The 14,827-nt window shown below is 38.6% G+C and overlaps 1 protein-coding gene across 5 annotated transcripts in view; it reads left to right on the forward strand.

Moving 5' to 3' along the window:
• Positions 1-14,827, forward strand: part of LOC131067547 (uncharacterized) — a 209,864-nt gene that overhangs the window by 17,338 nt on the left and 177,699 nt on the right. For all 5 annotated transcript variants that reach the window (XM_058002614.2, XM_058002612.2, XM_058002609.2 and 2 more), the window contains exons 2-3: positions 694-801; positions 1,093-1,224. In XM_058002614.2, coding sequence (XP_057858597.2) covers positions 694-801; positions 1,093-1,224 — 240 coding nt within the window. The remainder of the gene's footprint in view (positions 1-693; positions 802-1,092; positions 1,225-14,827) is intronic.

Consider the following 14,827-nt stretch of genomic DNA (forward strand, 5'->3'; position numbering starts at 1 on the left):
CTTTTGGGTATCTTATTCTAATGTTTGGTAGATGATAAAGCAAACACCAACACAACCCTTATCTCTCCACTGCACTGGACATGTCACCTTATCTCTCTGACTACGGCTCCTTATCTCTCCACGGTTCTCACCTTATCTCTCCGCTTTCTCATCGCCACCTTGCTACGGGTCTGCCCTCTGCCAGGATCGAGGCCTTAACACCTCGCAGCATCTTCCAATGTTCTTTGTCAGCATTGTGGCAGGATCACCTCAGTGGTTCTGTGCAAACCTTTCCATAACAACCGCCGAGTCAGCTGTGGATTGGGGATTAACACCCCTTACTTGCAACCTTGGACCGCTGACTGTACACCTTTCGCTGACAGCATACTATCCGGGAACGCGGGCGCAAAGACCTGCATGAGGATCGAGCCTGGACAGCCCAAACAACAGGGCCTCGCAACTGCCGTTGTGCCACGGGGTCATCCCCATTGCTGGAAACATTCTTGCTAATGTATAAATATTTTCCACTTGACTTGTGTATGGTACATACTTTACTAAGTAGCTATATTCTTTAAAATTATGGTGGAATTTATGATTAGTGATTTTGGACATAGGAGCAAACTTCTCTTTTATTATTAAAACAAGGCGCTTGATGTTTAAATGGTCCTTTAGAGTTTTATAATTGATTTTTATTTAACTACTTGAGATCTGCAGGGAAGGTATCGACACCCCTATCCCATTGGATATCAGGCAATTCGTAATCATTCTGGACAAATGTATAAAATGGAAATACAGGAGGGTGACAAGGGACCAGTATTTGTGGTGAGTGTTTTTAATAGTTTAAGTTCTTTGAAAAACCTGTTAATTTTGACAATTCAAGGCCTCTTCGCAGTCACTGCCAGGGATTATGGGCTCTGTTATGTTCAAGTGGTTAAAAGTTGCTGTTTTAGCCAGAAAATATGTTATACAAAAGAAAGCATATTTGACAGTCAATTGTACTGTTGTGAAAAGGGAATCTTGTTTCTGATTAATGTTGGTTTTTTATTTTCTTTTAGAGGTCATTTTTTTCATCTATTTGCGAACTAAGTTCAATTTTTTATATCTTGGATGTAGGTTATTTCTGAGGAAGGGATTCCTTGTGTTGGGGACACTCCAACTATTGCCTGGGAAAAAGTCCAAACGCGAAAGACTTTACGATTCCAAAAGCGGCATAGAAGTCAATTCTCAAGAGTTGATGGTGCTGAGGTACAGTTGATGCATATTTATGTTCATTGTGCCATGTTTAATATGTCTACTCAGTTGATGTAAATGTAAAAGGTCTTTCTGGTTTATATTATTTTAGTTTTTAATTAAAGTCATGGTATGCCTGACATGTAAAGAAGAATTTTTTTGAAGATATTCTCTAATTGGTGAGGTTTGAAAGAAAATTGTCTCTTTTTTCCTTCCAATCTATTGCATATCTTTTGTATTGATTTTTCACTTGAACAGTTAGGTATAGTTCAGAGTTTAGAGATTTACTGAGCAGTGTTCTTGATTACCTTTCATCACTTGTGCACTTAGCAAAGCTACTTATACTTTCATTTTCTCTTGCCACTGCACAACTTTAGGTTTTCTGTGTGTACTAATATGATCTTCCTCGCTCTTTGGTAATGTTCTTTGTGAAATGGTTTCCCTTTAGTACAACTCATCTTCTATGCATGCCAAAAAGAGCACTCATTTACCAGGCCATTGCTCTTAAGATGTAAATTCAATTCTATAGCTGAAAATGCAGAGTTTTCTCTGATGTATCTTTGTCCCTTACATATTTGATACATTTGCAAGACTGCATATTTCTGGTCTCTTTTTAGTCAGTAAGTTGGCTCAACACCTTTTTATGGTGATTTTTTTGGTGCTTTTTACTTCATATTTCTGTTAATCTATTTGATGGTTCAGATTTCTCAATTTACATTCTTGTTCGATGTATTTGGGGTTTCCGCATTCATTAATTTTCCATCATTGCTGTAATGTCCCCTTCATAGGTATAAGTGCTAGATAGGGACCCTTAGCATATTTTAATTCCTATAGGCTGATTGGGAGGACTAAAAAATAGGAATCCTTAATAGAGTTGTCTAAGTTTGGGTGACTTCTATTTAATTAATTATTTTATTCTATCAAGGTGAACAACTAAATTGGAAAATTGACTTTATGAGGACCCAAAATATAAAGTTTAAATTAAAAAGTCACTAAGGTGGGAATATGAATAGTATTTTATTATTTTGGGGATAAAAGTGTATGAAGGGAGGAATTGAAAAGGAGAAAAGCATTCTTTGCATTTTCATTTTACGAAACTCCAGTTTGTAGAAGAGAACAACATTTCATCTTCAGCCTAGGATGAAAGCCCTATGGTGATTTGATTTCGAGGAAACCTGATAGAAAAATTGGTTTCGAGGACGAAAACTCTCATAGCTAATCTACAAGTGAATTCACAGGCGTGCGTAATTTTGGAGAGTAAGCCGAAAATTATTTATGATATTATTTGCAAGCAAATTTTCAATAGATTTTATGGAGATATCTTTGGTATTGGGTTTGGAATAAAATTGAATAGTAGATACATATACCAACTTGCCCATTTTTTCAGAGCTTTGTATTAACAAGGCATACGTATACCAAGTTGCCAATTTTTTAGAGCTTTGTATCAACAAGGCAAGTGTAATGTCCCCTTCTCAAGCATAGTCAATTTGGTGACAGTTAGCCTATTTCTTGAGTTCTCATAAGCTAATTGGTAAGGGAAAGGGGGCTCCAATGTTTTTTGAGGATGTAGGTTCCGTGTTTCAAGATTTCTATATATGGCAATGAGCCTAGTTGGTAGTGTAGGTCACACTGACAATTTAGAAGTTTTTTTTGACTCTTGGGGTGTTCTCTAATCTTCTCGGAGAGCGTGTTTATTTTTAGTAAGTCACGAGTGGGCTCCAATCATCATCCTATTGCTTCAGTTTCATCATGGCATGGTTAGAATTGGATTTTGATGTCGTTGCAATGTTTTCTACAACTGAATGAATGTTTTTAATAACGTCCGTGAGGCCAAACAGCCTATGGGACCCACAAATAGCTAGCAAAGAAGCATGCAAGGCCCAAACAAAGCCCAAACAAAATACTGTGACTGATAAACCTCCTTTTCCTTTTGCATCTTGGATCTTCTACTGTGTATCTTGATTATGAAATCTGCAACTATTGCTATCTTATCTTCGTCAAATAGGCTACTCAAGGTGTTTACATTTAGTGTCTCAACATAGTTGGTCCGAATATTATTATAGGATGGACACTCCATGATGTAATGCCATTCTGTCTCTACCACCCCTTGAGTGTAATATCTACATCTTGTATCTTCCCATTCCTCTTTAGGTATCTTCCATCTTCTTGTTTCACACCTAAGTTGATGCTAGTTGGTCCTTATTTGAGCAATTAACATTTTTGCTTTCCATTTTATGTCCATTCCTATGTAGTTCTTTTGTGTATGGTCATGTGTGGGATTGAAATGTTTGATATAGCATTCCTTTTTCCTCCCCATTTGACTTGTCGACAAGTTTTCTTTGAATTTTTCTTGCACGTACTTTTATTTCTCCCTTGTTATTTGGGCAATTTTTCATGTTAATATCCCACTTATTCATCCATTTAATGTTTTGTTTCATCCATGCGCTCTTCCTTTTGTCTATTTTTTTTCTCGCGACCATTTTTGACCAGTGATGTATCTCCATCTTTTCTAACCTTCTTTAATAACTTAGCAATTGGAACATAGCTGATGCCTCAATGGGAAAAGCCCCTTCTTTCGCTAGGACAATCTCATATGGGATAGATGATTTAATCTTGAGGCTAGTTGTAATCAAATATTTTTGTAATCTTTCTATTTGTCTCCATTTCCTTGCTGAAGTACTGCTGCCCCATACCTCACATCTGTATAGTACCACTGTTTGCTGCTATATCTAATAAATTAGATACAAGACAATAATATACATGACAATGCATACCGGACACAACAGTAAAATATATCTTTATTTGCACATGCAATTATTAAAGAGAAGACGACCAGACTATATCGTACCCCCTTCCTTGGTGGTACACAACACCCATAGAAAAAGGTCGTCTTCTAGACGACAAGTAAACATCAAGTAATATTCGGGAAGACTAATGACAGACAATGACTTGGACTAGACGATGTTTGCCACATACGGGTAAACGATTAAATGCAGAAAGTAAATGCACATAACATAATGGAAATATATTAAATAACCAGTCTCTTAATTCAACAGTCCATGTACATCAAGTGCTTATAACATTAAACCCCAAATACCACTATCATGCTGATACTAAGAAGGAATGGTATGCAATATATAATACCCGAAGGGGTGCGACCAACCGTCGCGTCCAACTGCCCTTCGGGACGACTAACTGACGGCCGTAACTCATTATTACCGACGACAACATAAACATAATATGACAACATAACATAATGATTATCCCCGACAACAGACGACCCCAAGTTGTAGTGTACTTGCCAAATCGAATGGGGGTTTGGGTGCAACACCCCCTACAAGGGTCTGGGGCAGCGCTCCCAGCAGGCTCAAGGGGTAGTGCCCCTCATGGGGTCTCGAGGCAGCTCAATGTTGGTGCACAATCTCTGTACGGCTGAGTAGGTGCCTCGTATGGTCTCTATTCTCCATACGGACTTGTTGACTTCCCGTACGACATCTCTCCCTTCATGCATGCCTGTCACCCCTACAGATTGCTTTTTTTTCTTCCCTCATAAGGCGTCTAGTACAACAACCCTTTACTTTCATACGACATGCCTTGTCGTTGTACGGATCCATTTGTGTGCTGGTACGATTTTTGTGGGGCGTTCCATCTTCTCTTAAGTCCATACAGACCCCTCCAATGTACAACAACCTTTTTCATGTACGACCACCCATCCCTTAACGTACAAATTCTTCCATCCTCTTGTCTTCCGTACGGTCCTGTAGGACATAGGTACAAAACATTTGGTTCCACGTATGACTTGGGTATATTCGTGTTCGCATGACATGTTGGTGTTCTTGCCCTACGTCTGAATGCTTTTCCTCATGTACAGTATCACCCCTCCATACGGTACCCTTCTCCTGTATGGCTTCTTTACATACGGAGTGTTTGACATTTCTATTGATTCGAACTTCTCTATCCCTTTGTATGGATTGGCAGGTTTGGCAAGTTGATCGATCCTTTCAGCGTATGGTCTGGTCTCAACTCCTTGTTCGTACGACTTCCTCCTTTCCTTGTACAACTGCCAACAATGATCTCTCACCTTGTATGACGTTGGTTGTTTTTCCATGTAGAGACCAAAAGAATTCCTGTGCTGTATAGTGTACGGACTTAACTCCTCGCACTCTCGTCTGTATGAACTTTCTTGCAACAAGAATGATCTCGTACAGATGTCTGTACTTACAACCCCATATGGATGTCTCTGAACTGGGTACGGTTGTCTTCCTCTCTATTGTTGTATGGGCCCAACATCATATGGATGGTTAGTGTTTTTTTGCCATACAGACTCTTGCTCATGTATGATAACCTTTCGTACGGTAGTCGTCGCCTTCTCTTCTTGTAGACTCTTTTCCCTCGTACAATCACTTCTTGCGTATGGAATCCCTTCCACCATACAAACACTTCTTTGCTCCCTGTCTCCAGATAATTTCACATTTACCCTTATTCTCCTTTGTGCTATCTTCACTCCTAGTACGGGAGGCTGCCTATTGTACGGATTGGTCTTGCTGATGTGCTCGTTACCTTTTGCATGTGGGTTCTTGTTGTAATGTAATCACACATTGTCCCATTGCAAATGGGGACCCCCTCTTTTTTTCGGGTTAGGGTTTTGGTTTCTAATCTCTAAGACTCAAAAATGACTCAAGTTTTGTGAAATTTCGGGAAGTCATTAGAGTCATAAAATGAAGCAATGGTGAAAAGGATGATTTGATGCTACGAGCGGTTGCAAATGGGTCGAAGGAGTAAAATCACAATTTCTCGAGTTCAATTTTGACAACTTGCTTTTTAGGATTTTTTTTGCTTTTTTGCTTTTCTTTTTCTTAATTTAGAAAGTTTTGTTTTTGGCATTTTTGGGTCAATCCAGGAACCTGCTTTTTTCTAAAAATAGAATGTTTTTTTTTTTGCTTTTTTGGGTTTTGATGGTTCCAAGTCTAGAGGAGGTTTCATGAATTTATCTAGAAGATGCTAGGTATGAAATTTGTTCCAGAAGATCAGTTCTAGAAGCTAAGTTGAAAATCATGGTAAAAGGGGCTAAGTCTGAAGTCAAAATCAGAGACTTTACTGTTCAAGAAATCCACTCGTGCCTTGGGAAGAAAATTTAAATTTGTTTTGGCTAAGTAAAGAAGGTTTTTCTTGACCAGCATTAAGTCCAGTCCTCCCTTGATGGTGTTTCCTTGTCACCTAGTGAAGTCCGCCCTAGCTAAATGAAAAGTTCGAAGACCTAAGCAAAGTCCGCTCTACCAGCTAGGAACAACTAAGAATCAATGATTGAATTTGGTATAAACATTGGCATCTTGGAGGAAGAAATAAAATAAAGCTAAGTGTTGAGTGATTATGGTGAAGACACAACGAAACTTTCCTATCACACAGCCAAGTCTGCCCTAGAAATGGTTAAGTATTGGCAGAAATCAGAAATTTCGGTGAAAGTTTCCAAGCACAAGGCCAAGTCCGCCTTCCTTGAGGTGGAAAATTTCCAAGGCATGCTCAAAGTCTGCCATGCCTAATGGAGAACCTTCCCTAAGGTACTATGAAGTCTGCCTAGGCACATTTAAAAGTTCCTCAAGCTACTATGAAGTCCACCTTAGGAAGAGCTAAAGATAATATTTAAGTTTGGCACTTGGAGAAGGGAAAAGTTGGAAATTTGGTTAAGTATGGTAAATTTCCCAAGCACCTATCAAGTTCACCTTCTCCATAGGAAGAAAGTTCCTTGAAACCATGGTAAGTCCGCCCTTGGCATGATATGTATTTTCCCTAAGACATCATTAAGTCTGCCCTCTAGGAGAGAAATCTTCCTTGCATGCACTTAAAGTCCGCCATTGGCTAGAAAGAGGGAAAACAATTAAAGCAAAAAAAAGATTTGTTAAAGGAGAGAAGTTCGAACTTGGCAAAGTAATAAAAAAGCATGGAATAAAACACCAAAGTAATTTGCCTAGCTTGAGGATGAAGTGAATTAAAACAATTAAAACAAAAAAGCCAAGGCATGGAAAAATTCGCCCAGCCCAAGAGTAATTGAAATTTGTTGTGATCTTGGCAAAATCAACAAAAGCTAGAAAAGGAATTCACCTAGAGTGGAGGTGAAAGACTGATGAGATGGATTTTTAAAATTCGCCTAAGGGAAGAGATGGAGAAATTGGATTGGAAAGTCAAATAAAGCAGAAATTCTCGTAAGATAGAAGTAGAAAGATTGATGAAGGTGAATTAAAACACAAAAGCCAAGCCAAATTCGCCTAAGGAGAAGACTTCTAGAAGGATGAAAATTAGAAATTGCAAGAAGTTCTAAAAATAAAAAAACAATAAAATAGGGAAGTTCGATTTGGAGGCATAATTATGGCTACATTCATTATCATCCAAAAATTCAAAAAACCAAAAAACAAAACACAATGCAAGAAGGGAGTTGAGTATAGGTCTAGACAACTTCACTATTCACACTTTCCTTATCTGTGTGAAGTTCGAACTTCTCTGAGCTTCTTTTCTGAGTTCTTAGGCAATTTAGAAGTTTGATTGCAGGTTTCAAGAAGGATTCAAGGCATTCAAACACCAATCATCAGCATTCTCTGAGTTTTAAGTCCATTGCTTGAAGGTCTGAAGCACTTCTAGGGCAAAATTCTGAGATTTTGGCTTCCAAAGTCTCTCCTTTCTGTCTAAATTCTCATTATCAGATTAATGCATGACTGTTCTACACCAAGTTTTCAAGTTTTATCAGAAAGATAGGTTTTTTGTTTGTGATTTTGATGCACAGATGACCTAAATCAGACTTAATTGTCACAAGGTTACGATCTCTAAGTCTGAATTTAATTGTCTAACCTGATTTTCATCTCTAAGGCTCTGTTCTTCAAAATTTAATTTTTTGAGTCTGAATTTCGAGTTCCAGAATGTTTGTGAGATCTGATTTCAAGTTCTAGGACCTTTTCCAGGTCTGATCAGACCTAATTTTGAAGTTTTCTGAGTTTGATTTTGGATGTCTAGTGTTTGCATAAGGTCTGATTCTGATTTTCAGAATCCTTCCTAATCTGATTTTCACTCCAAAAGGTCCAAATTCCATCGTGTTTAAAGTTTTCTTAGTTTGGTTTATAATTTCCAGAATTTCCTCAGGTCTGATTGGCAATTCCAAGTTCATTATCAGTCATAAGTTTTGCAAATTCCGGCTCGGTTTTTTGTTTCTTAGACCATACTTAGTTTGAATTTAGCTCTGATTTCGAAAAAAAGGTTAATAAAAAATCAGAATAATGGTTCAAAAATTGTCGACATAACATCATTCTATCTCTCCTAATACATTTCTCTAGATTACAGATAGTAAGAAGTTTCATAAAAAGTCCAGCAGCAAGGGCCTGAAGATGGAATCCAAATTTCATTCAAAATGGAAGAGGGTCAATGACACTGATCTCAGCCACGCTGATATTGGAGACTTCAAGAAAAGGATGTACGAGACGGATGATTGTCTTCCTTTGTCACTTGCACAAAGAATGATGTGGAATGGGATTGTTCAAGCAGTTGGATTCCCTCCAGCAATGCAATGTCTTGAGTTGATGGTGGAATTGCAAAGCATTGCAATATTCAGTTTAGGCAAATTATAGCTCTTGATGGCAAAGTACGAGCCTACCTTGGAGAAGATGCAATCAGAGAAGCTTTTGGCATTCCCAGCTACAACTCTACCATATACAAGACAAAAGATGAAGCTACGACCATCTTTGAGGCTGATCCAATTGCTTGCACTGAGAAACTCAATAAGCAGTGGCTCTTGAAACCCATACCACATTACACCAAGGTGCCAAAGAGACCTCCTCAAACAGACTTCATTGTAGAGTATGGAGACCTCGTCTTATTACTTAATAGGATCATGGGAAGTCCTCAAGCTTCCACATATGAGCCCTGGATGTAATTTTTCATTGAAGAAGTCACTGCAGGTGTGAAGATGATAGACTGGGCGAAGATCATCAGTAATAATATTGACAAGCAGTTGAGGAACTTGAAGCATACCAAGTCTTTCTACATGAGTTCCTACATCATCTACCTGGTTATGTGGTGCTTCAGGTACCAAGGATTGGTTTGTAGAGGCATCATGGGAAACAAGGACGACCAATTCAGAACATATGATTGCTACCCACAACTGCAAATATAAGAAAAGGCTCACTTCAAGAGAGTCAATGATGCATTCCACATGTATATCACCAGGAAGCTTCAAGGAGGCACCCATCAAAGGCTGACACCTGAGGCAAAGGAGCTGATAAACAATTGTAGAAGTCCAACCAGTGGACAATCCAACGAAGTTCCTAGCCAAGCTGAACCAGTCCATGGAAATAAAGAAGGCAAAGACATATTCCCTACTCCATAGGGATAGTACAGGGCATCGTTCAGTACAGGTGGCTGTCCCAGAGGTTGATAAATCCAGAGTTGACATTGCACCCGAGGAATACAAACTAATGAACATAAACATAGGTCCTACCTCAAAGAAGTAGGAAGTCCAAGAGTTGGACATGACCATTGATGCCATCAAGGCAAGGTTGCAAAAGGAGATGGACAAGAAAAAGAAATTTAAGGCAGAAAATGTGCAATTAAAAAGTTACATCCAACACTTAATAAATCCCATCAACAAGGAGGAGACGAGAGTTGCTCCACCTATGATTCTCCCACAGCAGTTAGTGGAAAATTGTGAAGGGATGAAGGTAGCTGCTTAGAATGCTAAGGAATGAATGGATAGAAGTGTAGAAAGGGCCACCATACTCGCTGAAGAGCTAGCACAAGTCCATGGACAAGTTTCCTCCTTCCTACTCAGAACCCAGTGCATAGCCGAGTTTTGGGAGGAATTTCAAACCATTCGAAAGAATCGATTCCATGTTTGAAGGTGTTGAAGGGAGATCCTAAGCAGAGCTTGCTCAGAGGAAAGGTAGTGGATGCTGGGACATTTTATGATTTCAATACATGGTATCATGCCTTGGTAACTAGGGGAGATGTCTTGGAAAATATGAAAAATGATAGCGGTAGGATTGAAGAAACAATGAAGGAAATCCAAGTTAAAATCTTCATCATGGTTGCTGATGTGCTAGAGTAGGAAGAAGTCCGAGATAGGGATTTAGAGGTGGAAAACTTGAAGGCTAAGGTCCAAAGCAACTTTTCCATTTCCTCAAGTTTGATTCATTAGCAGCATTTCAATAGGGCAGCCTCTTTCTTAGCCATTGAAGGTGGTTTTCGGAAGATGGAAATTGACTGGATGACTACCTTTGCCACATGTGATGATGACATGGACCTGATGGAGTATAAACTTGGCATCTTGCCACATGTCCCAATAGAAGAGCTGGGCCCCATACTGACCAGATTCGTTGAATTTGCTGCAAGGGAAAAGGATAAGGGAAACCCGCTTCTAGAAGAAAGCTAGTTTAATTAGATGTTCATTTCTTACTGGGCCTAGCTGGATAACTACAACTGTTTGCCCTAATTAGGTTTTTTGTTTAATCTCGGCCATTGATCTTAAATCAATCTAGGGCATTGATTTGTAATAAGGGTGCCTATATAAACCCTTCCCCATTTCATTTATTTCAATATGAGGGATTGGAGAAATTGTTGTAGTGATACTTCATAAGTGCAAAGATTTAATTCATTGTTCAATTGTTGGTGAATCTTATCTACTTTTGCAAGTTAGCATGGTTTCTTTACTCTCATTAGAGTAGCATTTTATTTTCAGGTTATTAAATTGAATGAAGATAGAAATTGTTTAATGTGGAATTGTGTGTTCATACTTTTGATGGTTGGATGATTTTCAGTCATCGTGCAAAGTTAGTCTGAACCAATACTTAAAAATTTAATTTCTATTACTTCATTCATTGTTCAAAATGTTGGTGAATGAAAGTAATATGAAAATCTTTTGGAATTTCGTAGAATAATGCACCGTTCTTGCCTAGTTGTTGAATCTGGCAAAGCTAGAATTGGTTTTAATTTCGCATTTGCAATTTCTGTCTCTTGAGTTCATAGGAATATTTTAGGGTTATAATTATCTTCTTCAACCCCATCTTTTGCCTTTTCTTCAAATCCAAGTAGAAGTAGAGCTTATTTGAAAAATTGTACCAAAAAAGATAAGTTTAATAAGATCAACATAATCTTCAGATTAATCAAAGCTCTTTGGACAATTGTGTAAGTCCCCTTGAGATTACCAACATTTTCACAATGAACCAACTGAGACTATCCGCATTGAATCTGGAACCTTGAAGTCGTCTTTGTGATCACACAGGCCATCTGTTTAGTACTTAGAGGATTTTGATCAAGAGAGAATAGGATATCTCAAGGGTATTTTAGTTTGAGTTGTGCGTGCATGAAAAACACACCAATAGTTCTGTACGGCGTACAAATGACTCTTGTCTTCATGTGAATTACGTACGATGTATAGATAGTTTCTTCTTCCTCCTACATATGTATTCTTCTCCTCGTAGGCCCTTATCGTATACGACCTTTTCTTTCTTGGCCTACTTTGTACAACGTATTGCTTTCGTTCGTACAATATGCTCCTTCTCCGTCCTCCATACAACCTATTCAGTTTAATGCTCGTAGCATACAGTTTCAACCTGTACAACCCACCCCCATGTCTATACACCATGTATGACTGTTTCTTCTTGTGACTTGCGTATGGTTTTTTTCTCTATTCCCTGCTTGTGTCAAAATGCTTCTTCTTCGCACTTCTACTTTTGGTAAAGAGAGATGACTTGGGATCAATTTATGAGGGCCTCCATCCTTCAAGGTCTTTTTCCTTCCATTTTCCATCTCTGTAGTGTCAGATGCATCATCCATATCTCTACATGTTTTCATCTGTTGCACTACACCTAGAGTTGTAACTTCAAGAAAATTACAAGTTGATGGAAGTATCTCATAGTCCTCAATTTGCTAGTGGAATAGTCCATTCAACGAACTCGTCTCATATTTAGAGCAATCTTCTAGTTCAAGCACCCCTTCATAGTTGGGTTTCCTACCTTTCCTCCCTTCGTCCATACCTAACTCTCCACCCTCGAACTTGGAGGATGCCGGTTCTTCACTCACTGCCTGGTTGCTCAAATCGATGACGTGCTTCCTCCCATCACTCTTGATCGAGAGTGTGTTCCGCTACCAATTATGATTTGCCTTGGCAGTACTCAACCATCGCCTCCCAAGGATTGTGTCGTACGCCTTCTTCTATAATGGGATAACTACAAAGTCCAAGAAAAATTGTTGTGTCCCAATCATTACTTTTTGTGCCATCAATATTCCCAATGGCTTGATGCTGTGTTGGTTGGCACCTATCAAGTAGAAGGTCGGCGGCTAGAGCGTTAGCTTCCCCAAACATTTCCAAGTGTCCTCTGGCAGTACATTTACTTCCGAGTCTCCATTGGCAGTGGTGTTTGCCAACTTCTTTCCCATTATTTCCATCTCGACGACCATCGACTTCCTCTCGATGCTCACTGTTAGCAACATTGCATCACTGGCCTCATTCCCTTCAGGTGGTGGTTTCCTTGTCGATTCCGTTGAATATCTTGGACAACTAAGAGGGGGGGTGAATCGGTTGTCAATTAGAATCTTTTACTTATTCCACAGAAACACATCCAATAAACAAACTTCTGATTACTTAACCATAAATAGATATAAGCGTGAGAGAGCACACATATGAAATATACACAAGAAACAACATAATTTATGTGGAAAACCCAAGAAGGGAAAAACCATAGAGAATGCTAATTCTCAATTATGAAACACCTGTTAGGCCTACACCGGTTAAGGTGATTTTTACAAAGGGTGGCTCACTGACAGAATGCTCATTGTAGGTGGGCTCACTGCTCGGCTACAATCACCAGAAAAAGAAGGGCTCACTGTCTAGAAGAAGAAGAAAGGAAAAGAAAGAATCCACCACTGAAGCACAACTGCCACACTGCTGCAATGCCGGAAGAAACCTTTGGCTCACTGCCTCCGGTACCAAACAACAATAGCATACTGTCACACTGCTCAACCACAACTTCACATAACCTCGCACACATTCGCAAAAAATAGATCTTCCTTTTCAATCCACTTGCTTCTATATATTTTTCATTATGATCATCATTATTTATATTGATCTTTGAAATAAGAATTTCCCAAGTCGTCCAAAAAACAATTCACTAAAACACAATTTAAATAGGTCTACACTAAACATTCCCATGGTGGAAAGGAATGAGAAGTGGACCACACCACAATGCATTGCATCGATCAAAACAACATGTTATCCATGCGCCACAATCATCGGAGCCAAAACAGAAATATTTTAGGTCAATTGGACATGGAATGAACATATCAACAACCACGACTTTGGAGCAAATCATCACATCCCAAATCATAATATCAAGGATAAAGATATGAACAATATAAATCCAAAATATCATCATCAAAACCAGAAATGCGGAGCATTGCAAACGTTGTCAAACATCATCATTGAACATACTTTCGGAGTACAACTTTGAGATCACAACTTCCGAAGTACCAAATCATAAGCATGACATCACAAAGCAACTTCCAACAACATACCAAAACCTCATGATTACAACCACAACATATCATAAATGTGGAGCACAAACCAATCATTGGAACACAGAATCAGTAAAACCAATCACTGAAACATAGAATCATCATCACTGAACATACTTTTGGAGCACAACTTCGAGAGCACCAAATCATAAGCATGACATCATAAAGCAACTTCCAACAACATACCAAAACCTCATGATTGCAACCGCAACATATCCGAAATGCGGAGCACAAACCAATCATTGAAACACATCAATGACAACCATATTGACACACCATCAACTTCACTTTTGCAACAATCTCCCCCTTTGTCATTGATGTCAACATTCATCAACGACAAACACAAACTCAAAATCATTACTCATCTCTCCCACAAACATCTCCAATCTCTCCCCCTTTGACATCAAGGACAATGGTGAGGAACAATTCAACACATGTAACCTGTTACTGAATTTTCATACTGATTGCAATTTAGTGGAAAATTCAAGTGCCAGGCAAAAGATTACAATTACATAAAGAAATTTCCAGATCTTTCAATTGTTTTCAATTTATAATATTTCATTTTTATGCAATTGGAAAAGATTAAGAGAAAGTAATCTATTGAATAAATGTTTCTCTCACACAAGACCGTGAGAGTGATCTTTATTTTCCTATGCAAAGGAGAAATGCAAAAAAAACAAAACGAAATAATACAAATGCATAGGAAAAGATGAGAAGGGAACCAGCCATTGCCTGGGGGTATATGGCTGGCATAAATCTGTTTCTGCTGGTGTAGGTCTGCGTTCCCGGTGTCTCTTAGCCTCCAATTGTCTCCTGGTCCTGAAAAAGTGAAAAGAAGTATGTGTTAGATCCAAGGGATCCAAGCAATGACTGATTATCTGCTAATCATACCTATGCATTTATACTATTTAATCATGATCCTTTTTGACAAAAAAATAAGCGTCAAAGAAAACAAAAAGGAAAGATCATTCTCATTGTATTGGAGAATCAATGTTTTTTCTAATTATGTTTGCTTAATGTGCAGAAACAGGTTAAATAAAAAAACTGCAGATTTCAGATTTCATGTATG

This window comes from Cryptomeria japonica, chromosome 10 (assembly GCF_030272615.1).
Source record: "Cryptomeria japonica chromosome 10, Sugi_1.0, whole genome shotgun sequence".
NCBI classification, from domain to species: domain Eukaryota; kingdom Viridiplantae; phylum Streptophyta; class Pinopsida; order Cupressales; family Cupressaceae; genus Cryptomeria; species Cryptomeria japonica.